Here is a 25,256-nt window from a genome sequence, read left to right on the forward strand (position 1 = left end):
ATCGTCACATAAAATCAAGCTGAGCCCAACCAGGGCACCTTCTCATATAAGGTTCAGGGATCATTCTCCCCGACCCTGAACCATTCACATGCAGCCTCAGCCGCTGCCATTGAATTTGATTAGATCCGGTCAAGTCGGTTCGGAAGAGTCAACAATCAACAACGCGCGCTTTCCGCATTCATTTTGTACATGGCGCGGTGTGTCGCGAAACGCCAGGTCAGTTCACTTCAAAACTATTGCAACAGTCCACATACACCGTTTGAGGAATACACTGTTACGCAGTGTACGGGCTAAAAATCTCGTATTTTTCGGCCTGTACTTCGCACTTACGTACATACGTACATGCGTACAGACACACACGCACACAGAACCGCAAATTGATCGTCACCCCGAGTTCACGCACTAAACTGCGTTGTCGACTGCCGACTGCCCTCATTTGCCGTACACACAGCCGAAGCCTGCTGCTACGACACACAGCAGCTCTCTTCCTGGCTTCGTTTCCAACCCGCCCAGTCACACGCACCCGTTCAATCGAACGGCACACTGCACAAACAATAAGGGCCGCAAGCAAATTGGAAAATCGCTTGTGCCGCAAGGGCACTTTACGCCAGATAAATGAATGTGTGTTTGTGTGATACGACACAAGCAGCATAGATATTAGACCAGCTATATCCAGTTTCAAGCCTGTGGAGGCACCGGGGGGGGGGGTGCCAGGGGTTTGCCTCCGCTGGGAGCGGGTACGACATCCAGTGTGGTACGGCGTCTGCGCTCGAATCACGAACGAGGAAGATCACTAGGGGTTCGCCAGCGCGGGATCTTGTCGTATGTAAGCACACACACACACACACACACACACACACACACACACACACACACACACACACACACGCACGCACGATACCCAGCACACATACACATACACATGCACATGCGCACGCACCGCACGCATCGCCACGCCAATTTCAAAAAATGATCGCCCAAGTACGAACCTGCCTCCTCCCTTTCAATCTCCTTCCAAACTCCAACTCACTTACCTCCCCGCTTCGCCTCCTCCCCCGTTCCCTTCGAGCAACCCCCTCCACACGCAGACACATACATACGTACGTTTACGTACATGCACATGCAAGTGTATTTTTAACATTTCACCGTCACTGCTGCAAGTTCGAACTCGTATTATTCCCCGCCCCAGATTTTCCCGACTAGTCATTGCCGTTGGGGCCCCGGCGGCACATTCTTGGCACATCTACCCCCCCCATCTCCCTTTTCTCCCCCGCCCATCCCGAATCTCATTCATCCAACGTGTGTGTTTCGCCGGGTGATTCAGGACGCGCCCGAATGCCCCCTCCCCCCCCCCCTTTCACCTCCCCGTGCCCCACCCTCCCAAAAGTCACGACCTCAGCAACACCCTTCATCCGCCCGCAAGCCGCCGCCACTCAACCCCGCAACCTTCTCCAACTGTCAACTGCCAACTCCAATCCCAACCTCCCGCCAACTGCCAACTGCAGCCGTTCTCATGAGCAAATTTCAAACAACAAAACATCGCGACAATGATGACAACGAAACCAATAAATCCCAACTCAGCCTATCACCGCTTATTAACCTGTCACCGCGCAGCCTGCCCAACACTCAACACTCAACACGGAGGTTCGCAAAAAGTAGCACAGAGCCCAACCCGAATTGCGGCCCCTCTCTTGCAGCCCGGTTAATTTTCCCACGCATTCGCAACTTCGTTTCCCCGGCCCCATAACACCGTCCTCCCGCGTCCCCGCACACCCATACTGCCCAAACCACCAAACACACACGCTTTCACGTGTATGCCCGTACACACAGGTGGCGGTAAACACACCCACCACCAGCACGATACCCCTCCCGGACAGTCTTTAACCCCCCTGAACCCCCTCCTCCTTCCTCCCCTCCTCCTTTCCGCCCCTCCTCCTTCCTCCCCTCCTCCTTTCCGCCCCTCCTCCTTCCTCCCCTCCTCCTTCCCCCCGTCCTCCTTCCCCCATCCTCTTTGTGCGCCACGTCAGCGCACCACCGCCCCCCCTCCTGGCCCCCGCCCTCCTCCCTCTTCCCCTATCTCCCCCAGGGGCCCTATCCGTAGCCCCATGTCCCGGGCCCGCTGCCTGATAGCCACCTCATGCGCCCGCAGCACCTGCTGGGGTCCAGTCACCCGCAGCAGCAGCCGGTCACGGATGAGCAGCTGCTTCAGGCGCTCAATGTCCCGATACACCTTGCACTTCTGAAGGGGGGAGGGGGGAGGGGGGAGGGGGAGATTACCCAGAGCTCGGGCCAAATAAGCAACTGAACATGTCAGGGCAGGGAGCAGGGGGAATGTGGGGCCGCAGGCGGAGGGGAGAAAAAATCATATATACATACATACATACATACATACATACATAGGCTTAGTCCAAAGATAAAGGAGGAAATGAGAAGAGGGGAAGCAATCAAGCAGTCACTGTGGGCCGTTTCTCCCCCTCCCCCGCTACGGGGGTTTCTCCTCCCCAGGCATAATGTATCCCCCCTCCATCCCCTCTCCCCCTCTAACCCCCCTTTACCTCTCCGTCCTTGCGCACAGACCCCTCACTGAACAGCGAGGTAATTACCCAGTAGTCCCGGGCAGCCACCTCCCCCTGTACGGCAGCCATGTAGGCGTCCAGATCAAAGTCAAGACAGAAACACTCCTTCACCTGCGGGGGAGAGGGGTTGGAGAGCGGGTGGAGGTGTGTGTGTGTGTTTTGAGTGAGTGAATAAATGCACGAGTGCTGTTAACTTGGGTGATTCGAAATAATTGGTGGCGGCGCCTCGTCGGTCGGTCGGTCCGTCGGTCGGTCGCCGCACCTGCGTGTTGCTGTTCTTGTTCCCATGTTGTTGCTGTTGTTGCTGTTGTTGCTGTTGTTGCTGTTGTTGCTGTTGTTGCTGTTGTTGCTGTTGTTGTTGATGTTGTTGATGGTGGTGGTCAGGGAGGGCTTAAGGGTTGGTGACTTTCTTTCCGTCCGGCCTTCTCGACTTCTACTTCGCACCTTCCGGCCCCTTTCCCTCCTTCTGCCCCTTCCGGCGCCCCCCCCTCCCAGTGGAGGTCAAGCGCACACGAAACTACATCACGAGGATGCAAGAAATGAAAGGTTGGAGGTAGAGGAGATTGAGTAGAAATGCACAATGGGGCGGCAGGCGCCCACCTTTGTTCGGTTGCCAGCCACTGCGTAGTCTCGGTACTTGGGGGGACAGGAGGTGCGGGCCTTGCCGATCAGGTCGTGCCAGCTGGCGTACGACACATGGAGCAGTGTCGTACGGCCCTCCACGGATTTGAACTCGCCCTTGGGGTTGTGCTCGGGGTGAACCCACCTGGTGCGAGACGGGGGCGAGACGGGGTTCCCGCGGGTTTCAGTTTTCCGTTCCAATTTCCTTTCCTGAGGTCTTTCCTAAGGAAGTTGAGTCGGTTGGCGGCAACAAAAAGGTTCAAGGCTGGTTGTGTCTTGGTGAGTCAGTTGGGTGGTTGGGGATGGGCCTCGGCCCCGTTCCCATCACCTTCCCAATAGCCGGGGCCCCCGTGTGGGCACCTCCACACACACACACCCATACGCCCCAGGTCTTTCTGCCCCAACCCCCCCTGCCCTGCCCCCCACTCCCCCCCTTTACCCCCGCCTCACGTGTCATCCACGGGCCCCAAGAACTCGTGGGGGCCCCACATATACACGTGGGCTCGATCCGTACGTACGATAGACTTGCCGTTGTGGTACACCTGTACGTCGCCACCACGGTAACGGTAACAGGAATCAACCATTCATGTATCTGTATTTGACCCGACCGAAACACACAATCAAGCAAAAATGACCCCAACCCCCTAAATGACCTAAAAACCAGCCTTGCTGCCTTCCACGACAAACATACAGACTCGACGGACGTACATCGCAATAAAAAACACACCACCCGCATCCATGCTAGGTCCCTTTTGCCGTACTGAACCCCGCCCTCCTCTTTCCCCCAACCGCTGCCCCGCATAGCCCCCCTCTAATCTATCCCCCACGCCCCGAAACCACTCCACTCCCAGCCCACTCCCCTTGGCACCGCACCTAATACTTCCCACTGCAACACCGCAAGTCATTACCACCGGGGACAACCCCCAACATCATCATCACCCCCAACGTCACCACCAGCCGGCTCCTGCTGCTCGCCTCCCCCTCCCGCCCCCCTCCTCCCCCTCCACCTGGTAATATGCGGGATAGGTCCCCAACCGGAACCGCCACTGAAGGTCGCCCGCCTTGGAGGGCAACGTGGCGTCATGGGTCCTAATATGCCGTACAAGCAGTACGGCAGCGATACGAAGAAAGACGGCAATGTCAGGAGGCACCCACTAAACGCCCCGATGGGCGGGGAAGAAAGGACGTCAGCAAACGCGCCTGGAAGGAAACATTTTCTGGGCTGTGTCTGTATGTGTGTCTGTATGTGTGTCTGTATGTGGTAAGGAAGGGATCATGTGCTAAAAGACGTAACAAAGTCCACTGCCGACTCAGCAGTTGCTGCTGGTGGTGGTGGCGGTGGCGGCGGTGTGTATGTATGTTTGTGTTTGGGTGTGTGTGTCTGACGTGGTGGACTTACTTGAACAGTGTCACCTCCTCGTACTTATTGTGTACTTGGAAGGATTCGATCAGTGCCTCGTGGTTGTGCATTTTGACTGCAGCTGCCCACATGGGGACGGTGGCCAGGTCGGCAGCCAGGCTGACGGCTGCATTAAGGGTGGGAAAGAGGGGTAAATGGGGCGGGGGGAGAATGGGGTGGGTTGCGGGTTGCGGGTTGCGGGGCTGGGGGGAAAGCACTTAGACAACGGGTTTTAGGGTAGAAGGGAGTTTTCAGGAGGCGGGTGGGAGAGAGGAGTGTTAGGGAATCCTGTGAGAAGGCAGCCGGGAAAGGGATACATGCAGTACATGCAGTACACGCGGTACAACCCAACATTACCCCCCATCCCAATTTCCCCCCATCGCTTTGGACTCCAGTAGAATTCCCGGAGCCGTTTAAGGACGTCCGTTCAGCAGTCCTGGCAGTTGGAACGTTGATTCTTGCGCCACACAACTCCCCGCCCTCTTCAACCCCCTCTCACTACCCCCATCCCGCCATAGCACTCACCATCACACTCACTATCACACTCACCCTCATCCTTGCACCCACCATCACACACTCACCCGGCATCAGCAGCTCATCGGCATCAATGTGCAGCAGCCACTGCACCCCCTCCCGCTTCGCCCGCCCAATTGCGATATCTCCGCAGTAGCCCTGCTTGGCCATCAGCCGCCAGTTCCCCGGCTTCTGAGCCCACTCGTTCACCTCCGCGTGCTGCCGCCACTTGCGGACCTCCTCCTCCGGGGCGAAGGGAGGGGAGATGAGGATGATGGACACGGATGATATGTTTCGGAGCCACTGCAGGGTTTGCTGGTCGCGACCCTGATAGCCGATCTGGGGGGTCCCCGGGGTGAGGGCCCGGGGGAGGAGAGGGGGGAGGGAAAAGAAGGAAGGGGGATACGGGAAGTGGCGGAGAACGGGGTGGGGAGGAGGAGGAGGTAAACGAAGAAATGGAAAAACGAGCTACATGTTTGAATCGGAAATGTGGGTCAGACAAACAAGGGGCTTAAGGAATTTAAAAAAGAGGAGGGGAAGGAGGCGAGGGTTGACTCTGAAATTGGAGCCGTCCGCATAATGCCGCGTTCGGGAGTCCAACCCTCCCCCGGTCCGTGTCTATATGATAACCCTTGGGACCCCCCTTCCATTCCCTTCCCTCCCAACCCCCCTCCCTCTCCCCCCCCATCTCCCCCGAGACCCCCCATCAAAATTTACGCATAAAAATCTGCCTTAGACAAATATGTATGTATGTATGCATGCTGCGTTATATAAATGCATATGCTTGCATATATTCACTTACATAGAATTTGCATACCCCCAGATGCGTGCTCCACTGCAGCCAGGGCAGCAGGGAGCGACGTAGCCCCCACATGTTGCCGTTCCACACGCCGAACGCCGCGACGTACGGACGGGAGGGGGAGCCCAGGCGGCCGGAGGAGTTGGAGCAAACCTGCGAGAGTGGAGTGCATGCATGCGTATGAGTGTATGTATGTATGTATGTATGTATGTATGTATGTATGTATGTATGTATGTATGTGTTTCGGGGGGAGAGGAGAGTTGGAACCTGGTCATGCACAATACGCAAAAAAGTGGACAGAGATGGCGGTTGAGAGGGCAACGGAAGTGGAGCACGTTGGCGATGAGAGTGCGACGCATGAAGAAGCGTACGGTGTCATGTGAATTGTGCCGTACCTCTTCCGTAAGTTGGTTTAGGAAGGCAATCCTCGCAGGTACCGTCTCCAGCTCCTAATTAGGACACATGGGGTGGGGTGGGGTGAAGTATAGTGGCCGATCATCGAGAGAGGGGACGAGAGAGGGAAGGGGGGAAGAGGCGAACCACGAACGCGTGAAGCTGCTGCCAAGGGAAGAGTGTACAAGAAGCAGAACTGACCAGTAGGCGGTTTTGAAGGAGCCGACCTCGGGGGAGGGGGGGCGGTTTGTGTGAAACTGGAAGTCGACTCGTGCAGTAGTACGGCAGTTCGATCCCTCCGGAAGTTCGTGAACGCGACACGACGCAATTATCCTCAGCCCCCGCCATCTCTCTCTCTCTGTGGTGTACGGCATACTGTACTGCAAAGTGCGGCGGCTGGAGAGCACTCCTTCCTGTTTTCCTTCCCCCTCCTCTCCCCAAGCTCCCACCAGTCTCGAACGAACCTAACGGACACACTAGGTGTCACTGGGGGCTCCCAACCACCTCCCCAACTACCTTTCTAACTACCTGACCACCCACCTTCATGGTATCCCACGGCGCCAACCCCAATTGTACGGATGTGGGCAGTGACTGGTTCCGGAGCGCATCATGGCAGTTGACATCGGGCTGTTGCTGTTGGGACTGCAGGTGTTGGTAGAGGAGTTGTAGCAGTCGCAGTAGCAGCAGCAGTCGCAGTAGCAGTGCCAATTGCGGCCCCGGAGGTGGTGGTGGCATTAGCGCGATGGTTGTGGTGGTGGAAGCGGTAGCGGTTGGAGGTGTCGGAGGAGGCGGTGTCGGCGGTGGTGGCGATGTTAGTGGCGGCGGATGTCCGTGGTGGCGGCGACCGGCGGGTCGCCGTGGGGGCGGGCAGGGCGAAGGAGGGGCCCCCGAGGAAAGGTGAGGAAAGAATGAACAAATGAGCAAATGATCAGTTGGCAATTTCCCTATATCTTCCATCATTTCAGATTTAGAACAAAACTTGTCTTAGTTGTTTTGGTCTATCTGTCTGTCTATCTGTCTGTCTATCTGTCTATCTGTCTGTCTATCTGTCTATCTGTCTGTGTATGTGTGTGTGCTGAGTCGCGTTTAAGGAATGTCCCCATCCCCACCCCCCACCCTTCCGCCCACCTGACTACTCCAAGTTGCCACCCTCTCCCAACCCCCGATGGGCGCAAGCCTCTCCGAATGCCCACACATACCCGCCCCCAGACATACATACATATGTACACAGCAACAACATCCCCCGGGGGGCCTTTTCACTGTTGACCTTCTGCTTCTTCGCCTCATGTGATGGTAATCCCCCCGCTCCACCATTCCCCCTCCCCGCCACACCTGGAGATATTCTTCCAGCTCTGAATATACCCCGATTTCAATCTGGGTCAGGGAAGGGGGAGGAGGGGAGGAGGGGAGGTGGTGGGGTGGGAGGCCAGTTTCGGGGTTGGTAGCGGTGGTTGTGGTGGCTATGTACTGATAGGCTATGTACTGATAAGGAAAGACAAACGCGAACCGGACGTTACCCGAATGCGAATGCTTCCCCTTCCCTCAGGCATGTCTCTGTGCGTGCGCTTGCCTCTGTCTGTCTGTCTGTCGTTGTGATGGGGAGGGGGGGAAAGGAGGAAGGGCAGCAGCAGCAGCAGCAGCCGTGGCGGCGACAACCTGATTGCTGCTGGTAAACGGTGACGGTAAGCGGTGCATGTGTGGATGCTACAGTTTGTTGGTCTTGTTGCATTGTACGATAATTAAACGTGTTGATGATATGTACTGCATTGTGTGTCTAACTGGTGCCAAGGCCAGCTAAACCCTGGCCTTATTTATGAGCATATGAAAGGGAGTAACATAGAAATCGAAGGCTGGAACGCTGCATTGGAGAGACATGTCTCTGACGGGGGTCACCAGGAGTCACGCCAATGTGTTCGGGAAGGACTTGGACCAGCATTGCACGGCAACGTGCGGGTGCTAAGTCAACACGAGACAAGGCAAAGCCGTACCTGCCGACTCAGACGTCTCATCCAGTATCCAGTGCGCTCCTTCCACGAGCCTTCGTAGGGCGCATGCTGCGCCTCGGGAATGCTCGGTCTGCCAGGGTTCGGCGTCCAAGCCGGAATGGTGTCAAATTCTGTCCTGCTGATTGCGGACGCATCTAAGAGGTCCCGGCCTCGTATCGGGTGCGGCCAGGCCTTTAGCAAGAGGGTCATAAGTGCGAGCGATATTATCATTTCATGCCTTCCCAGATATTTGGGCTCAACAAGGAAGGAAGAAATGAGGTATACACTATGTGGCTGTAACATCTAACCTGTGCGATTTGGCATTTCCAAAACGGGCAAGTAGTTGTACGGGTCTCAGTCCGACCTAATCAACCTTCTCTGGCAGCTTCGTTGAACTGCATAGCCAAGCGTTTTCCTTTTTGAATTAAGTACCCTTCGACTGTTAAGGGTAAACCTGACGTCGCTATAATGCATTCAAAGTTTACGTGACTTACACCTCGGTATCAAAGGCATGGCCGGGATGCTGGGCAGCAGCACCGGCCATGTGCCATCCTTCATAGTTGCCTTGCTCCTGGCAGGCCTGCCGCAGCACTTGGTTAGTACCCTTCCGATTCATAGTTGTACACGGACCAACGCTATCGTCCTTCGTCTGTACAGGCCGGATTGTCACATCTTGCGTCTTCGGCATTTCGCTTGCTGCAGGCATACGACTGCAGTGCGCATCCTTGGATTGACGACACAGTGAAGCTTTGGTTTCGAGCCTCCTACGCAGCTGCACGGGAGTCAAGCCTTTCAATTGAGGAGAGCCTGCAGGCGATATCAGACATCAAATGGTGCGTTCTCACTCACCTCTTGCAAAAGGCTTCGCCTTTCCGATCTGCCCGTGCGTGCGTGGCGGAGGCGTGGGTCAAAACGTACCCCCAGCCCTTCATCACACATGAAAAATGCACCATTCCCTTGCGCGAAGGGCTGCCTACACGGGCAAGTCCATGGCCATCCTGACCTACGACGAGGCCGCAGGAGCTTACCGCGTCACCTTCAAAGAGCTCCACCGCCACAACGAGCCCCACAAGCCGCTGGGCATGCAGCGCATCATTGAGCGAGCGGTCATGCAGCACAACGCGGACCTCGTGCGGGCGCTGGGTAAGAGAGAGCTCAAGTTCATATTCGGGACTGAGGTGCGCGGGCTGGGGTGGGGTGGGGTCTCGTGTGTGTGTATGTATGTATGTGTGGGACAGGGGGGCATATCTTCACCCGTGGCCGCTACCCGGCGAAACCCTGCCTTCCCCGGTATTTTGGGGCACCCTCATCTAGTCACCCTAGTCAACTTCTCAGTGGATCGCTCAGGTTCCGCACCCACCACCGGCGTCCAACGGAATCTGCCGGATCGACGGCGGCCCAACTCCATTCCTGGTCGGCTCGCGAGTCAACTTTATCCCAGGTCACTACCGTCCATCGACTAGGGGGCACTTTACCTTCCACCACCAGAAGGATTTTCGACCCTGACAGGTCTCGATCCCGGGATCTCCCGGGGGCAATGGTCCGTGCCTTACCAGTAGTGCCTAACCTGAGTATGTATGTATGTATGTATGTATGTATGTATGTATGTATGTATGTATGTATGTATGTATGTATGTATGTATGTATGTATGTATGTGTGTATTGAGGTGGGAAGGTCGACCCTGGGGTTCAGAGAGGTGCGGAGGGCACCGGGTCTTGTGCGATGGCACTTCAACCTGGCCTCTGACCCAAATGAGATCAGATCACACCCGGGGAAGGCAGTGCAAGTGGGGAGTAAGGCGTGTTGGGTTGGGGTGCTCCGCCGGAAAGGGCTCGTCAGGCGGGTTCTCCCTCTCCCCTCCCGACACCCACATCCCCGTATTAACCACACCAAGCGGTCTACCAAGCCTGTTTCCAACAACAGACCTATCTACCTACACCGCAACCTCCCACCCCATCATTACCGCCAGCTTACCGCATCTCGGGGGCGCTCGGATCTCCACACAACCACGTCCGATCGCGCATGCATACACGCACACACCGCCCCTCTCCCCCCACAAGGGAGGACAGTGCTTCGGCGGTAGCGGTTCCCGTTGGCGTTTATACGGTTAGGTGCCCCTGGCCAGTGTCAGGCCCGGATCGACATGTAACAGGCACATCGCACACACGTACATCCCCCGGAGTGCCCTCCCCTCTCCCCGCCCCCCGATCCAGGACTGGCCCATCGTGGACTCCTGGAAGAAGTTGCGGTTGCCCTCCTTCCAGATGTGCCACAGCCCGGACACAGCGGACGTACCCGTACCGGGTGGGTGCGTATGTATGTGTATTGTGTGTGTATTGTGTATGTATGTATGTATGTATGTGTATGGCGTGGTGTGTATGAGGGGCGGCGTGAGCTCTTTAGTTGGTTGAGTAGAGGTTTATAAACTGAGCCACGAGAAATGACTGCCTAGTGGTGTAGCGTGTTGAAGTGAGCCCAGGATGGGGTTAGGTAGAGCAGGGTGACAGGAGATAAGGGCTGGATAGGGTAAAGGGGGAAGAGGGTGCGTGTTCTCTGATGGCGCACCTTCGTACGACTACCTGGTGGTGGTGGTGATGGTGGTGGCGGTGGTGGACTTGAAGGGATGACAAGCAAGCGTGCGGCGAGTAGAGGTGAATAGAAGACAGTCATCGGAAGGCAGTGATAAATCTGTGTACGCGTATATAATGTGTGTGAAAGAAACGGTTGAACCGCGGGAAGAATGGTGGGCGAGAGAGAGTCCATGGCTTCCTTCCCCCTGCCCACTCCACTCTTCTCCCAACTCACCCAGCCCCATCTGCACCTTGATGTGTTGCTATGTGCCTCATCACCATCGCCATCGCCATCGCCATCGCGATGTGGTTTCCCCCCCCACCTCGTTCCGCAGACTTTACTTGGGAGCAGTACAGTCAGGCCCAGTACACCAACAACAGCTGGTGGGAGGTGCGGCGGCTGCTGCTGCTCAAGTCGGCCATGTTGCCCTGGAGGCTGCGGGAGCGGGACCTGTTCATGCGGGGGGATGCCGGGGTGGGCTACCGCAAGGTACTCATGCCCCTCATGCATGAGGTGCAGGTAGGGCGGGGAGGAGGTTAAGGACCTGTGCGTGGGGGCCGGGGGGCGGGGGAGAGGTGCTTGGGGTGGGGGCCGGGTCGGGTTTAGGCCTCTCGACGCCTGCAGCAGCCCGCAGCTCATCCGAACATAGTTGCGCACACATACACAGATGTGGTGCATATCTGCATCACGGCAACCGCACTTACTGCCCCATATGCAGCATTAACAACATGACCATCATTGTTATTGTCGGGGTGGGGCAGGTGTGCCGTGTGGGCCTTGTTGTCCACAGGCTCGTGAACTACCCTCCCCCCTCTTTCCTTGCATATATATGATTTCCTTTTGATGCCCTTGCATATGCACGCGTCTTGAGAAGAGGCTCTCCCGGCCTCCCCTCGGCGACGGACCCCACAAGGTACATGCCACATACATACACATATACATACATACGTGCGTATATGCAGGTGAACCGGTCGGACATTGCGCTATTTGGAATAAAGGTCAACTTCCGGAGCACGGGTTTCTATGTCTCAGATTTGAAGTGAGCTGAGGGGTGGGGGTGAGGAGGATATGGCGTATTACTCCCGACGTGTCCAGCAGTTTGAGGGGGGAAAAGCGAGAGATGCCACCTCCCTCCCTCTCTCTCTCTTTGGCGCGGGTCGCAATACCTGGACACGGACCCACACGTCGGCAGTTAGCCTCTTTTTTTCGCTAATGCTCCAGCCCCACCCCCCGTCACCCCCCTCCAGGCACTTTTCCTGGTTGGACAACTGGTGTCAGCACCGCTACCTGGTGCACACCTCGGGGCTCACGTACAGCGCCAGTCTCAAGTACAAGCTGGCTTGTGGGGCGGTGGTCGTCAACTTCAAGGGAGAGTGAGTGGTAGCGGTGGTGCTGACACACAAGCAGGCGGAAAATCCCATTCCCCCCAGCCTCACTAACTCGCCCACCCACCGCTAGCAGTCTACAGTACTTGGGACGTGTCGACAGCGAATAGCTGACTCTTTGCTTCTTGCATCACATGATTCGTCCCCCCCCCTTCCCCCTGCCACCTTTATTCCAATCCCGTGGATTTACAGTTTTCAAGAGTTCTACTACCCCGCCCTGCAGCACGGGGTCCATCTGCTCTCCTTTCCGGAAGCCGACCGGGGGGTGCTGCTCAACGATGTGGCCCCCAAGATCAAGACAGCGCTGGCCGATCTTGAAGCCAACCACCAAGACACGCCCCCACCCATCGCTATGGCGGCACGTGACTTTGCGCTCACGCAGCTGACGGACGGTGCGCTGAGCTGCTACTGGTATAAGGCCCTTTTGGCTTATGCGGGTTTGTACTACACGGCCACACCAGCGGATGTCCCGACGGAGGTGCTGTTGGACGGAGGTGGGGGGTCTGTGGGTGGTGGTGGTGGTGGTGGCGGGAGGAAGGCGCTGAGGGTGGCGAGCGGAGGGGGAAGATGACGGGGGGGTGAAGGGAGGGTGGTGGAGAGCTCTGGGGGAGAAGGGGGAGGCGGGGGGGGGCGGGGACTGGGAGATTGCAATTTCTTTCGAGGTGTTGGACGTGTGTCGTTTGGGGAGAGGGCCGAATCGTATAGGATAGGATCTATCTTCATCTGTCACGACGAGCTGAAGAAGAGAAGCATGTGTTTATTCATGTCGATAATTGTGTAGGTGTGTAGCTGAGCTGGGGTTTGGTTGTGCGGGATGCATGGGGGGTATAGCTTCGCCGGAATCTATATATAGGAAAACGAAAAGCAAAGAAGAGAGAATGAATAGAAGCCGACACGTGTGGTTGCTTGCACTGTGTGGTGTACGGGCTACACGGGGGGTGCCGGGACTTTGTGCAAAATTGTGCACACGTGTATATGGATGTATATGTCTTTGCCTGTTGTTCGTTCGTGACGGCAACGTGGACATTTACTGTAGTGTGTAGCGGCCGTACATTTATACATGGTCGAAATATATGACATTGCAAGCGCGGGGTCCTACATGTGTGTTGTTTGTATGTGTTGCTTGGTGGAGTCAATGCTGAGATGATGGTGTTAGCGCGACTCATACATGTGTGTATGTGTGTGTGTGCCTGTACGTATTCAGATATGTTGTGTGTGTTAGTGAAGGCCGGCAGGGCGATAGACAAGAGGGGTTTGTGGACAAGAGGACATGTGAAGCATTAGCAGTTCAAAGGCATATGGTAGGATGAAGATCGGGAAAAGCTCTCTGGTAGGTAGCACGTGCAACAAGACAGCAGGCAGTTGGTTGCGAACATATTCGTATGTATATCTGCTCGTATATATGTTTGTATGTCCTGTGCGTGGCATACAAGACTGACTTGCTGTTCCCTTTATAATGTACGGAAATTGTTGTTGTTGTTGTTGTTACATGGTCGTGGGTGCGTTCCCCGTACCTGCAAACCACCCTAGTACGAGCCGAGGGCTCAAGGGCTGCCAAATCGCCTATAAGCACCATCCTACCTCGCACTTCCAACGAGACAAGTGATGACGTATACTAACGACCAAAGGGAACGATAGAGTTGCGGTGAGACCATATACGTTCCAGCATCCTTGCCAGGCGTTCAGGTTCCCACTTCATAGCGTCCTTCATATATTCGAAGCGTGGAAAGCCCATATCAGATCTGATTTCGTCGTAAACCGGACAGTCCAGCAAAATGTGTTTCTCATCCTCGATGTGGCTATCAGTGCCGCAGCAAGGGCATACTCGCTCCTCCCTAGCTATATAACGCCGTCCCTTACGCGCTCTGTTAGCCGCCAGTGCCCAACAGCAAAACCTAAACTGCATAAGCTTGCGATTCGCCGAACGTGGGATAGACATTGTGATGTGCGGGAGCACCTCCTTCCTGCCCGCTTGCTCGGCCGCCAGCCCCATCCAATGCTTATACTTCGCCATGTGGATTCCTGGTTGCTTGCCGTCTGACGGATACACGTCAGGCTGGACATCTAAACGCGTATGCTTCCAACCACTCATTAATCGGTCCTTGAACTCCAAAATCACACCTTCTGGCATTGGCTTGTTCATCAGCCACTCCACTCGTTCGTCTACCTCGTGTAGCTCTTGCGGGGCCTCTTTCCATACATCGTGCCCCAAAAAACATAGAAAACGGAGGAGTAGTGTCCCCCATCCGGGCCCTTCGGGGTTGGAGAGGGATTCTGCGGCCTCCTGTCGCAAAATTTGGTATGCCACAGACCCACGCTGTAAACGGACATGGTTCCAAAACCTCACAACCTGCTTGAGAACGTGGTAGTGTAGGGGTAGCTGCGATAGCTCTGCGAACAAGAGGCGGTGTGTTGGTCTGGCAGCTCCTACAATTTGCCGCATGAAAGATATCTGAAGCTGCACTGCCCTGTCCTTTAGGCATGCCTCGAAGGGTCCCTCTGCAAGGTTATTCGCATCACTCCGCTTCCTGAGCCTGTCCGAGACCTCAGCTAGCATAAACGGCCCCCACGCTTGACAACCATACAACAGTATTGCTCGTACCTGCGTATCGAAACACCTCATCCTCACATCTGGGGCGAACAACTTTAGCTTATCTAATTTTGCACTCAACACGAACATAGCTGCTCTAGCTGTGTCATGCAACTGCTGACGGCAGGCCCAGAACTGCCGTTCCGGCCCACACACTAACCCCAGATATCGTGCACTATCCTTAGCCGGTATGGCCTCTCCAGCCAGCCTGAGCTCATCACACGATGCTTGGACAGAAATTGTATTATGTGTGACAGGGGTAGTGGCAGGCCGATGCGCGTGCGGCGGGTGTCATCTGTCATGATGTGAATGTCGTGTAATATAAATCTATGTCTGTGCAGCTGGTATTGACCCAGATGTGACGGGGTGCCGCGTGTTGTGGAGGCTTTGCCTTTCTAAAAAAGGAAGATAGGCGCGATGCCATGCACTGCCGTAATGGATTCTAGCCGCTGTCTGCATGCACACAAACGCCAAACGAGGTACAAAGACGGCACCCCAGGTAAATAGGAGCCACCCACGCCAGCAAGTATAGCAAACAAGCTTATCATCCTTCCTTGGATGGTATCATACGTCGTCGTACCGGCAGAGGTACGACGTGCACGATACCAACCTGCCTGCCCCCGTGGAGGGCCCCGCAATGGGGGTGATGGTTTTCGTGAATGAGATTTGGATGCGGTGACAGCTTTAATGCAATTTAATTTATTGCAAGGGCTTGTAAGGCCCACATGGGCCGGGAAGAGCTCTAAAAGCTGTGGGTGGAGGGTGTCGAACCCTCGACATTAGGATAGCCCAAGTCACAGCATGAGAACAGCTATGAGACCTACGCGCTAACCACTGCGCCACACCCACACGCATATGTCAGGGCAAGGAATAAGCACGAATAACTACCCCCATACAGAACATACGGGATACACAAACGCATACGCGTATGTGCGCACATTTGCACCCCCAACGGTTGGGCCAAATACGTACAACGCATCTGAATAATTACGCGAATGTGGAACGGATTTTGAGCAAGTACAGCAAGCGGTGATCCTAACAATGCAGCGGTGGCAAAGGAGGCTATAGGAAGGCTGACGACCGGAGGACCTCGGGTCCAGAAGCTTCTGGGTGTTCAGACAACGAAAGGCCGTCGCCTCGCCTTTCCTTCCCCCCCAAAGCAACACACACATACATACACACACACAAACACACACACCTACATGCGCACACACACAAACACATTGTTCATGGAGCGACGCTGCACGACTTTACCCAAAGCCAGTTGATTTCCAGAAGGCGAGGTCCGGAAATGCATAGCCCGATCGGATATTAAGCCCCATTTGCTAGGGGTATGATGGTCTATCTCAGTTGTGGGTGGCAAATACGGGGTCCCGTGTCCAGCTAACTCTTCCTAAGTGGCCCTAGTATTACCCTGGCCTCCCCGACGGCTATCCGTGCCGCGGTTTCCCCTTTAGGAGTGCGGGGCAGGGAAGCGCCACTGGTTCCTCGGCGCTGTCCAGTCTGTGGTAAGTGGGATGTGTTTTGAGTTATAGGGGCAGGGCAGCAGTGATTTTTTTGCGGAATACATTCCTAGTTCGGAATAAATAAATGTCCGTGGTCCTGAAAACTAGGAAAAGATTGTGTTCCGACCGCACAAGTTCATTCCTCCAGCCAAAAATGAGCTGTCCCCGGAAATGCCGCTAGAATCTTGCAGGAGGCGTACATGTTAACCATATCAGAGCACTTCAATGCTATGGATACTGTTAGGAAGGTCACACCCGCGAGTCAACGAGGAATAGGACTGTTTCTGGCCGGACCATTGGTCCGGATGAAACGCTACAAAATAGTCGGATCCGACGCTCCCAAAGCGTGACAGGCCACCAAAGCAGAAATCTAACCTCACTGAAGCCACTTGCGACGGTGATGAAGACGGGTAGAGATCGTAGGCAATGTGAACGCAACGGTGCAGCCAGCCGACGACAACGACGCCGCTCCGGTTGTCAACAGCGAGCGGGCAAAACGTCAACATTCGTCATATGGAGACAATCGCGATGGGCCAGGAAACACGGGCGTCGAGGGTGATGGCAGCAGCGACCCCGGCGCTGCAGCTAAGACTCCTAACCCCACACTCCCCACATTCGATCAGTGCTCGAGTAGGGGTTAACTGATCTGTGTTTGCTTGGGCTCTGCAAGCCCTTGGAAACAGCAGTCGCCCCTGCAATCGGGCTTCCTGTCAAAGAGTCTAAGTGCCCGCCGCTTCCTGGCCCGGACCCGGTAAGAGACACACCCCTCCGGAGAGATTGCGGTATGTGCCCTGAGGGCAGCACCATCGGAGTGCTAGTCGAATCTACACTGTCACGTCATTCATTCATTAGTTTTGTGGCGCTGGGCATTTGGCTGTCCTGCACCGTGGCCCCATGAGGGAGTTGGCACCATTCGGCCTCTGTCTTCAAGCTGGCCATGTCAGCAACCTGTGCACCTGGGCATGATGGTGATCAGAAATGACTATGTCGAAGGTGGCCCTGGTTGTATGCCACGTCGGACTGTTAAGACCAGCAAAGCGCCGGACCCCCGTTGGGTCCTGTTACTGCTGTTACCATCCACTGGTGTATATATGAGTGTCGGTCACTTTCCAACACGGACCTCCTCGTGGTGGGGGAGAGATGATGTTAAGTTCATACAGAAGCGATCTGTGTGGCAACGTCGCCACTTGCTTCCGGAAAAGTCCCCCCCGCTTCCGTAAGCCCCCCGACAAGCGGCTTTCACGAAGGGTTGCCGTGCCTGCTTGCGAAAGCTCCAGGTCCACCAGCAGGGAAGCTGGGTTCCGATATACGCAGCAGCTGCCTGATCCTGCGTTTTACAAGGCAACTAGTGGCCCTCCGAGCGTACGAAAATGCGTTTTTATGTCGTCGGGCGGCCCTTCGGGCCTCATAGCACCCTTCGTATACGGCGTATGATCATATTTCTGCAAGCCGGCCGGCTTCGGGGACTCTGTCTCTGTTTTCTGGAGGGTTTCGGTACGACCCGAAACTCCCGAAGCGTTTGCCGATGTATGGTTCAAGCGACTGCCCTACCTCATATTAGCCCCTAAGCACGACACCTTGGAAGTCTGTATCGTTTTGAAATGTGATGTAATGATGATCTCCGCTAACCAAAGGCTCTGTCCCATGTTGTCGGTCACATTGTACGGCGATGAGATATGCTTGCAATAAATAATACTGGGCGCACATAATGTCCTTACGAGTTCTTTAATACTTGAAGAATCTGTTCACATCACGCTTATCAGGAATGGCTTTCGCTCTTGCTACCTCGCGCAAGGCTCTGTCTGTCGCTTGCAAGGCGACCGGCAAGAAGGCCGCTGCCAAGGTACGTATTATGTCGGTAGAAACTAATGGAGATGAGTATTAGACGCATGTTTTTCGCTCTTGTATCCGATTGACCCGAAACCCTTTCTTCTCCTTGCAACATCTCTATAGCCGGCTGCTCCCAAGAGTGCTGGCATTGAGTGGTACGGCCCCAACCGTGCTAAGTGGCTCGGTAGGTTTAATTTCCACAGTGCACAGTCCTCCCGCAGCGTTAGTCTATTGTGTTCATTGTCTCTCTTCTTGCACACCTCGCGCATTGTATGTCACGGGGAAACGCATAAATTTCTTCTTTTGGCCCATTTATGTTGCTCAAAATGGTTGTGTAAAGTAGGTGGAGGGTCACTGTAACCGGGTTCATCACCGTCAGTGGGCATGGCGATGCATCCACTCTTACTACCGAGGGATTTCAATTGATCCTGAAACCTCTAGAGTCAGTATGGCACCCCTGATATGTATCCTCAGTATGTATCCAATTACTAAGGGTATCCGTCTTTCCCTTCGCCGCGTGGGACAGGCCCCTACAGCGAGAATGCCACCCCTGCCTACCTGACTGGCGAGTTCCCCGGCGACTACGGCTGGGACACTGCCGGCCTGTCTGCTGACCCGGAGACGTTCAAGCGCTACCGCGAGCTGGAGCTGATCCATGCGCGCTGGGCCATGCTTGGCGCTCTGGGCTGCGTGACCCCCGAGCTGCTGTCCAAGAACGGCGTGCAGTTCGGTGAGGCTGTGTGGTTCAAGGCTGGCGCTCAGATCTTCCAGGAGGGCGGCCTGGACTACCTAGGCAACCCGTCGCTGGTGCACGCTCAGAACATCGTCGCGACGCTGGCGTGCCAGGTGGGCGGGAGGGACGTGGCTGCGTGCTTAAGATTGTGTCCGGTCGCCTTACTTACTAGCTGGGAACGAGGTAAGCCTGCCAGCTCGTGGCTGCTGCTACAAGGCTCCTTCCTTACAGCGCATCTGTTTATAAACAAGGCCCCGGAATCCTATCCTGGGTTTTCACTATCTGGCCATTGTGGGATCCTATTCAGGAAACTGCGCGTTTCGTTTCCTTCCCAACTTGGCCACCTGGTGTTTTGTAACCTCAAGCAAGCAAGCGGCCATATTGAGTGGCCTCATCGTTAATCATCCGTTTTTGACTTCTGCATGGTCTTCACCTCCGCACTCCATCCCCGTTATCCAACGTCATGTATCAAAAATACACGCAGGTGATCCTGATGGGCCTGGTGGAGGGCTACCGTGTGAACGGCGGCCCGGCTGGCGAGGGCCTGGACCCGCTGTACCCCGGCGAGTCGTTCGACCCCCTGGGCCTGGCTGACGACCCGGACACCTTCGCCGAGCTCAAGGTCAAGGAGATCAAGAACGGCCGCCTGGCCATGTTCTCCATGTTCGGCTTCTTCGTGCAGGCCATTGTGACCGGCAAGGGGCCCATTGAGAACCTGAACGACCATCTGGCCAACCCGGCCGTCAACAACGCCTTCGCCTTCGCCACCAAGTTCACGCCCAGTGCGTAGAAGTGTACTTTCTGGCCGTTTGTGCGCCGCCGCCGCCGCTGCGGCTGTCGTTGCTCCAGGCCTGGCTCTAGAACACTACAGTAGTCGAAATACAGCGTGAGCGGTGATGAAACCAGCTTTTGTACAACTATGCCATACAACTATGCCATGCAGCCAGCCAGCCTGACAATACGAGGATCGTTAATGTCTGCGCATTCGCAAAAGAACTGAGGGATTCACGCATGCGTGTTCGTGTTGTGTGTGTGTGTGTGTTTCATGTATATCTATGAAGTGTATCACCTGTGGATAATAATTTTTTGGCGTGGATTAAAGTAGTGATTAGTAAGGGCAGATGGATCCGCTGCATTTGACATTCTCCATGCGTTGCTGAGGGTCCATTTTGAGGCTTAGTGAGCTGCTCGTCGGGTAATCCGCGGTCTGGTGTATACGAGTGGAAAACCATCGGTTGCTTGTGGTGCAGGTGTCCTGCGGTTCTTACTGCGGAGTGATTGCTTCGTTGGCTGTGCGGAACACGCACGCCCTTGTAACATATATTTTGAGTCCACCTCTGCATGCGCTTACATCGTACTCGTTAATACATTCATTGATTTACCTCGGCTGTGTTTCCACACCTTTACGGCTGTGTACGGCGTCTGACACCGGGATGTTGGCACTGGGGATAGATAGAAGACCATGCAAGGGAATATGGAGGCTCTTGAGGTTATTTGGATTCGTCAAGCCTCGCTTCACAGCCGCAGCCGCCTGCAGCATCAAGCTGGTGCAGTCACCATAATCTAACGTAATGGTAAATTATGCCTGGTGCTCGAGTTCCTGGCAGCTTACGCTCCGCCACCTTCACTCAACTCTCGGAAGATGCAGTTTTACTGGTAGCTGGCAGCCGTGCATGGTGCCGAGCTTAGAGCTATTGGGCGTTTTTGCCGCACCTATGCTCGTTTCCCTGCGTCACGGCGTCAGGCTTTCCCTGGAAGACTTCGTCACGTGCCACGTAGGTACATGCCAATCCGTCCGAGCAGTGGTACTCGCCAGAACACAGCAGCCTCAGCGGTGCTGGCGCCATAGCGTTCAGGTTTATCTAGCTCCGCGATGACATTATTGGCGTGAGCGAATTGAGCAGGTGAGGGCGATTTCCATATTGAGGGGTGTTGGCGTAAGAGCCGCAAGGAGGTGAGGATGGAGGAAAACTAAGAGAAACTGTATTTCTTGAGGTTTATTGTTTTACCAGCGCCTTGGAATGAGGGATAACAAGCTACTCGACCTGCGGATAGATTTGTTTGTTTGCGTGTTGCGCTAATTCGATGACCTAGGTCCCAATGGCCATGTACGATCTCGTATAGGTCAGTCACGGCCGGCAGTGAATTGGATATTGCACCTAGGAAATGAAGATATGTTCAGACATTACCCATATTACTTTTTAAAAACTTGATGGGCGCCGAGGTCGCGCGTTGCGCAGATCCTCAGCCTACCAAAAATTTAGCCCTGCCGGACACCCGAAGGGCCGACTACGAAAGGCCCTCGCAAAGTGCAAGGCGAAGACCGATCATACAACCGAGGCCAAATTGACCACCTCGAGAAGCGGGCCAGGTAAGTATGACATTCAACGTGATGGCGCCGGCACCCGGCCCAAACGAATTTTGATTGATCAAGGTCAGGACGGCGATGGTGGGTCGAAGGTGGCAAGTAACCGGAAGAAGACCGAGCATGTACGTATGTGACCACTACTTCAGCTCTCTCCAAAAACATGGGATAATGAAGTAGGCATACGTGGTAAGGAGCGATGCGCACCGGCAGTCGATCAAGGAAAAATCAGTGCAGTCTCTACACATAACGATTATGGAAAGGGAGTGCAGTCCAAATTGGCCATCCAAAGTGTAAATGCTTGGGAAGCTCCGAAGAACATGATGATAATTTGCGATTGTACGAGGCGATCCGCTCTGTACGGTAGTTGCATGGGATGGCACAGCTCAGCTTGTGTACACACGCTTATGGTCGTCGAAGTACTGCTGGTTAGCGTTCTTCGTGCCGGTGGTGATTCCTTATGGTCTTGAAGAACTTGTTGAAACCCCCAATTAGCGCCTCAAGTAAACGCCGTGCAACTAATAGCCAGGGCAAAAGAGTGTGATTTTTGAGATGCCGATGCCGAGGTCTTGCACGCTGTCAGATGATGACTGTGACAGCGTCATCGGAAACGATAGTGAGGATTTCGATGGTGGTAGTGACAGTAGCTGTGATGAGGCTGTGACCTCCCCGGCAGGGGGAGCGTCCCTGACGTACAAGCGAGGTCACGGAGAGGATGAAGGAGAAGAGTGTTTGTGAGCCGTGCGTGAAAGTAAGTAAAACCCACCCCCACGCGCCTTTCCCCTCGCCGGGAAAGGTAATAAACCGAGTTTTGCAGGGAGCGAGCGGACCTGGATCACTGGATGTGTGTGCCAGATGTCGTCCAGGGTGCCGTCCCGGGGCGGGTCGAAGTATGTCGCCATGTTCCTGCATGAGTACTCAGGTTCTGTCGTGGTGCACTGCATGGAAAAGCGAAGGGGGAGGTGCCAAAAGCAGCCAAGGAAGTGTTGCAGCTGTTAGAGACCCAGTCGAGATAGAAGCTGCTGGCAGTTCAGTCGGGCCGCGGCGAAGAGTTTGGTACTAAGGCCCTGGGACTGCACCTTGAGGGCTCTGGCGCACGCCAGCAACAAGGGCAGCATCTAGAGTGGGTTCCGCTGCTACACTTCCTGTGCCGCCCGCTTCGTCGCCGTCGACAAAGGGCCAAGTACAGTGCAAGGTACCGGTAGTTCAACGGTTCCAAAATATTCGCAGACCGATCGAATTATCCTTGGCTATCCCACCACAAGGGTGGGCGGGTGGGCTATTCGAATCAGGAAATCCAACAGATCTGTCCGCCATGTTGCCGTATTCCCAGTCATCGACGGGTTCGGTGATGCCCCTTTAGTGCGTCATGATGCGTGTGTGTCGTACACTCTCGAGCAGGATGGCGATGCTGAGCGACTGAATCGCACACCACTGGGGAAAACCCCCGCTGTGCTGCTGCAAGACGCGGGATTGCCGCATGCAATCCCGTGGGCCGAGGTGACGACCGCTGCATGTGCACTGCTTACAATTGCTCGCCTGTGTCCGGCAAACGGAAAACGCCATTAGCGGTGTTTTCACCATGCAAAGCCAATTGTGTCTCATCCGTGCATGTTTGGGCGCACTGTGTAAGTTTGTGCATGTTTAACGGAAAAGAATCACATATAAGCTATAGATGCTATAGGAAGGGTGTATTAGTGGGTGGGCTATGAACGCAGCTTCGAAGGGTACCGGATCCTGCAGGATGGATCCAAGTTTATCATACATAGTGAGCAAGAGTCCAGGGTGGCAAAGATGTGGGTGCAGGCATCAGCTCCAGCAGCAGCTCCAGCAGCAGCTCCAGCAGCAGCTCCAGCAGCAGCTCCAGCAGCAGCAGCAGCGGACCCGGAGCTAACCAAAACCGCATGCATACACCAACCACCACAGTTGCAACTAATGTGGCGTTCTTGGTCATATCACCACCATCAAGAGCTGGTTGGCGGCTTGATATGCCTGGCGGTGAGCACATGCCCTGGGGAGTGGTGCTCTGCATTGTCCGAGCTGGCTGCTACGTGTCTGAAGTGACGAAGCCGCACTACTGGGAGAGGCCGCCAAGGGTACCCTTAAGGGGACTGCGAGCTTTGGAATCTGCCTTGTCCGAAAGATGACGAGAAGATCGAGGGGTACACTCTTGCGGACTGGGCTGTAGTTCGTGACAATGGCTGTTCAACGACTGGCTATGCTTTTGTCCTGGGTGGTGGTGGAGCTGTAAGCTGGAACGTGAAGCAGACACGTAAAGCAGACTCGTGGTTGTGTTGCGCAAGCTACTACCGGAGTTTGGGTGTGAGGTTGATGTGATGCGTTCCTGGGGTGATAACCAGCAGGGGGCGTTGATTACCTGAGTTTGATTACCTTTATATTACCTTATATATTTCTCGGAGCGCGCGAAGTACATAAGACAAATAGAGGTGATTCACCACGTCGTGCGTGAAGGGGTGTCGATGGCGCAAATGGGGCAAATGAAGTTCGAGTACTGCCCACCAACAGCACGGAAGCGGACATTCTCACGTAGCCGCTGCCGGAGGGAACGTTCGTGCAAATCCGGGAGGGCTTGGCCGTGCGCTGAGTTAGATTTCGACTGAGAAGGAAATCTGATATTAGGACGCTGGGAGTTAGGAAGTTGGGACGAATGTACGGCATATGAGACGCGATGTATGGGACATAGGTGGCATGGCTGGCATGATGGCATGGCTGCGTAGAGATTGCCCTGCGATACCTGTATCGGTTAAGGTTTGCTACAAAACCCTACGGTGCCACTTGCTTCCCCATTTATCAGCAGTTTCCAGGGCAATCTGTACCTCCGCTCGCAATATGCTGTTGAGGCAGCCGTTCGTATTGATAACGAGTTTGCCTTGAATTTGTTTAATTTGGGTCGCTTACCGAATATGTACAACGGCTTTCGGCTGCCAAACTCCCGGAAGGAATACGGAACATAACGCTGTCTGTTGTTTCGAGACCGAACAAGAGCTGTGCTGGAGTTGTTCAAGTATACCACTTATGGTCTTTATTCAGACTTACCCGGCGGCTCCGCAGATATGAGATGCCTGATGAGAAGCTGTACGTCTCGCTTAGTAATGGGCAAGGTTGCCCTTTAGTAAAATGGATTGGCCTCTGTAGCTTGGAATTGTAACGAAAACAAGTAGCCGGTCATTTCATATTATTTGGTTCTTATTTTCAATAGAGCCTACTCTTCTTGATACCGGCCAGCAACTGCTTTAATGGATGGAAATACAGATCCATAGGAACGCACACACAAGCAGGTATGCGCATTCTAAGTAAATAAATTTTCTATATTTTCATTCATATCAAACGCAAAAAGCTGTAACGAAGTACTTAGAGCCCGCCGCAACTCTCACGGCTCGTTTTGGCTTTGTTCGGACGCACGGTAGAGTTGCATGTTGATTAAGTGCTCGTCCTGTAGTGTAGTACGGCAAGTGCGGCGCGGGAGGAGCAGACCGGAATTGGCCAGAGGACAGTGACTGATACGGTAGTGCGTTACAAAGATTAGCTGGGAACAAAGCGCTGAATCCAGACAACGCTAGTTCGCCAGTCAACCGTGCAAGCAAGCGCAAGTCAGAACGTCGTCTGTTGGGGATTTTGAATTGTTTAAATAGTGATTTACTTTGTATTCGGGACCCAGCTCAATAGTAAAGTAGATAAGGCGATTTGACGTTGCTGGCATATCGGTCGCCAGTAACAGCGAAGTGATGGCAGAGCGCGAGCAATCGCGCGGCGGAGGCCAAGAAGGCTTGGAGGACATCCTCCAACAGCGGGACGAAGGAGGACACCAGAATGGCGGAGCACCTAGTTACCCGGAGGGGGCCGATGCGGTGAGTAACAGACGCCAGCTATTGCTCCGCGCGGTCAGACTGTAGGCACAGCCAGCCGCCGCAAGTTCTGTTATATCAAAGGCATGGGAGAGACCGGACCCAGTTTTAAAATAGCGGGAAA

At 54.8% G+C, this 25,256-nt stretch overlaps 3 protein-coding genes across 3 annotated transcripts; 2 read left to right on the forward strand and 1 right to left on the reverse strand.

The window, feature by feature from the left end:
- Nucleotides 1–678: 678 nt before the first annotated feature.
- Nucleotides 679–8,496, reverse strand: VOLCADRAFT_98595 (uncharacterized protein; the record flags this gene model as incomplete). The annotated part of the gene is made up of 13 exons (XM_002957490.1): nucleotides 679–684; nucleotides 2,153–2,239; nucleotides 2,556–2,687; nucleotides 3,177–3,342; nucleotides 3,648–3,739; nucleotides 4,205–4,286; nucleotides 4,597–4,723; nucleotides 5,178–5,448; nucleotides 5,912–6,061; nucleotides 6,304–6,357; nucleotides 6,842–6,943; nucleotides 7,634–7,675; nucleotides 8,290–8,496. 13 exons carry the CDS (start codon nucleotides 8,494–8,496, stop codon nucleotides 679–681), a joined length of 1,518 nt encoding a protein of 505 aa, XP_002957536.1.
- Nucleotides 8,497–8,797: 301 nt separating this feature from the next.
- Nucleotides 8,798–15,496, forward strand: VOLCADRAFT_98596 (uncharacterized protein; the record flags this gene model as incomplete). Its single annotated transcript, XM_002957444.1, has 9 exons — nucleotides 8,798–8,881; nucleotides 8,989–9,119; nucleotides 9,254–9,464; nucleotides 10,501–10,591; nucleotides 11,193–11,377; nucleotides 11,821–11,897; nucleotides 12,106–12,231; nucleotides 12,436–12,737; nucleotides 15,462–15,496. 9 exons carry the CDS (start codon nucleotides 8,798–8,800, stop codon nucleotides 15,494–15,496), a joined length of 1,242 nt encoding a protein of 413 aa, XP_002957490.1.
- Nucleotides 15,497–18,069: 2,573 nt separating this feature from the next.
- Nucleotides 18,070–20,234, forward strand: VOLCADRAFT_84135 (uncharacterized protein). Its single transcript, XM_002957445.1, has 4 exons — nucleotides 18,070–18,181; nucleotides 18,292–18,352; nucleotides 18,695–19,014; nucleotides 19,386–20,234. The coding sequence occupies exons 1-4, from the start codon at nucleotides 18,104–18,106 to the stop codon at nucleotides 19,689–19,691; spliced, it is 765 nt and encodes a 254-aa protein (XP_002957491.1). The 5' UTR covers nucleotides 18,070–18,103; the 3' UTR covers nucleotides 19,692–20,234.
- The last annotated feature ends 5,022 nt before the right edge of the window (nucleotides 20,235–25,256 follow it).

Source organism: Volvox carteri, assembly GCF_000143455.1.
Source record: "Volvox carteri f. nagariensis unplaced genomic scaffold VOLCAscaffold_74, whole genome shotgun sequence".
Classification (NCBI taxonomy): Eukaryota; Viridiplantae; Chlorophyta; class Chlorophyceae; order Chlamydomonadales; family Volvocaceae; genus Volvox; species Volvox carteri.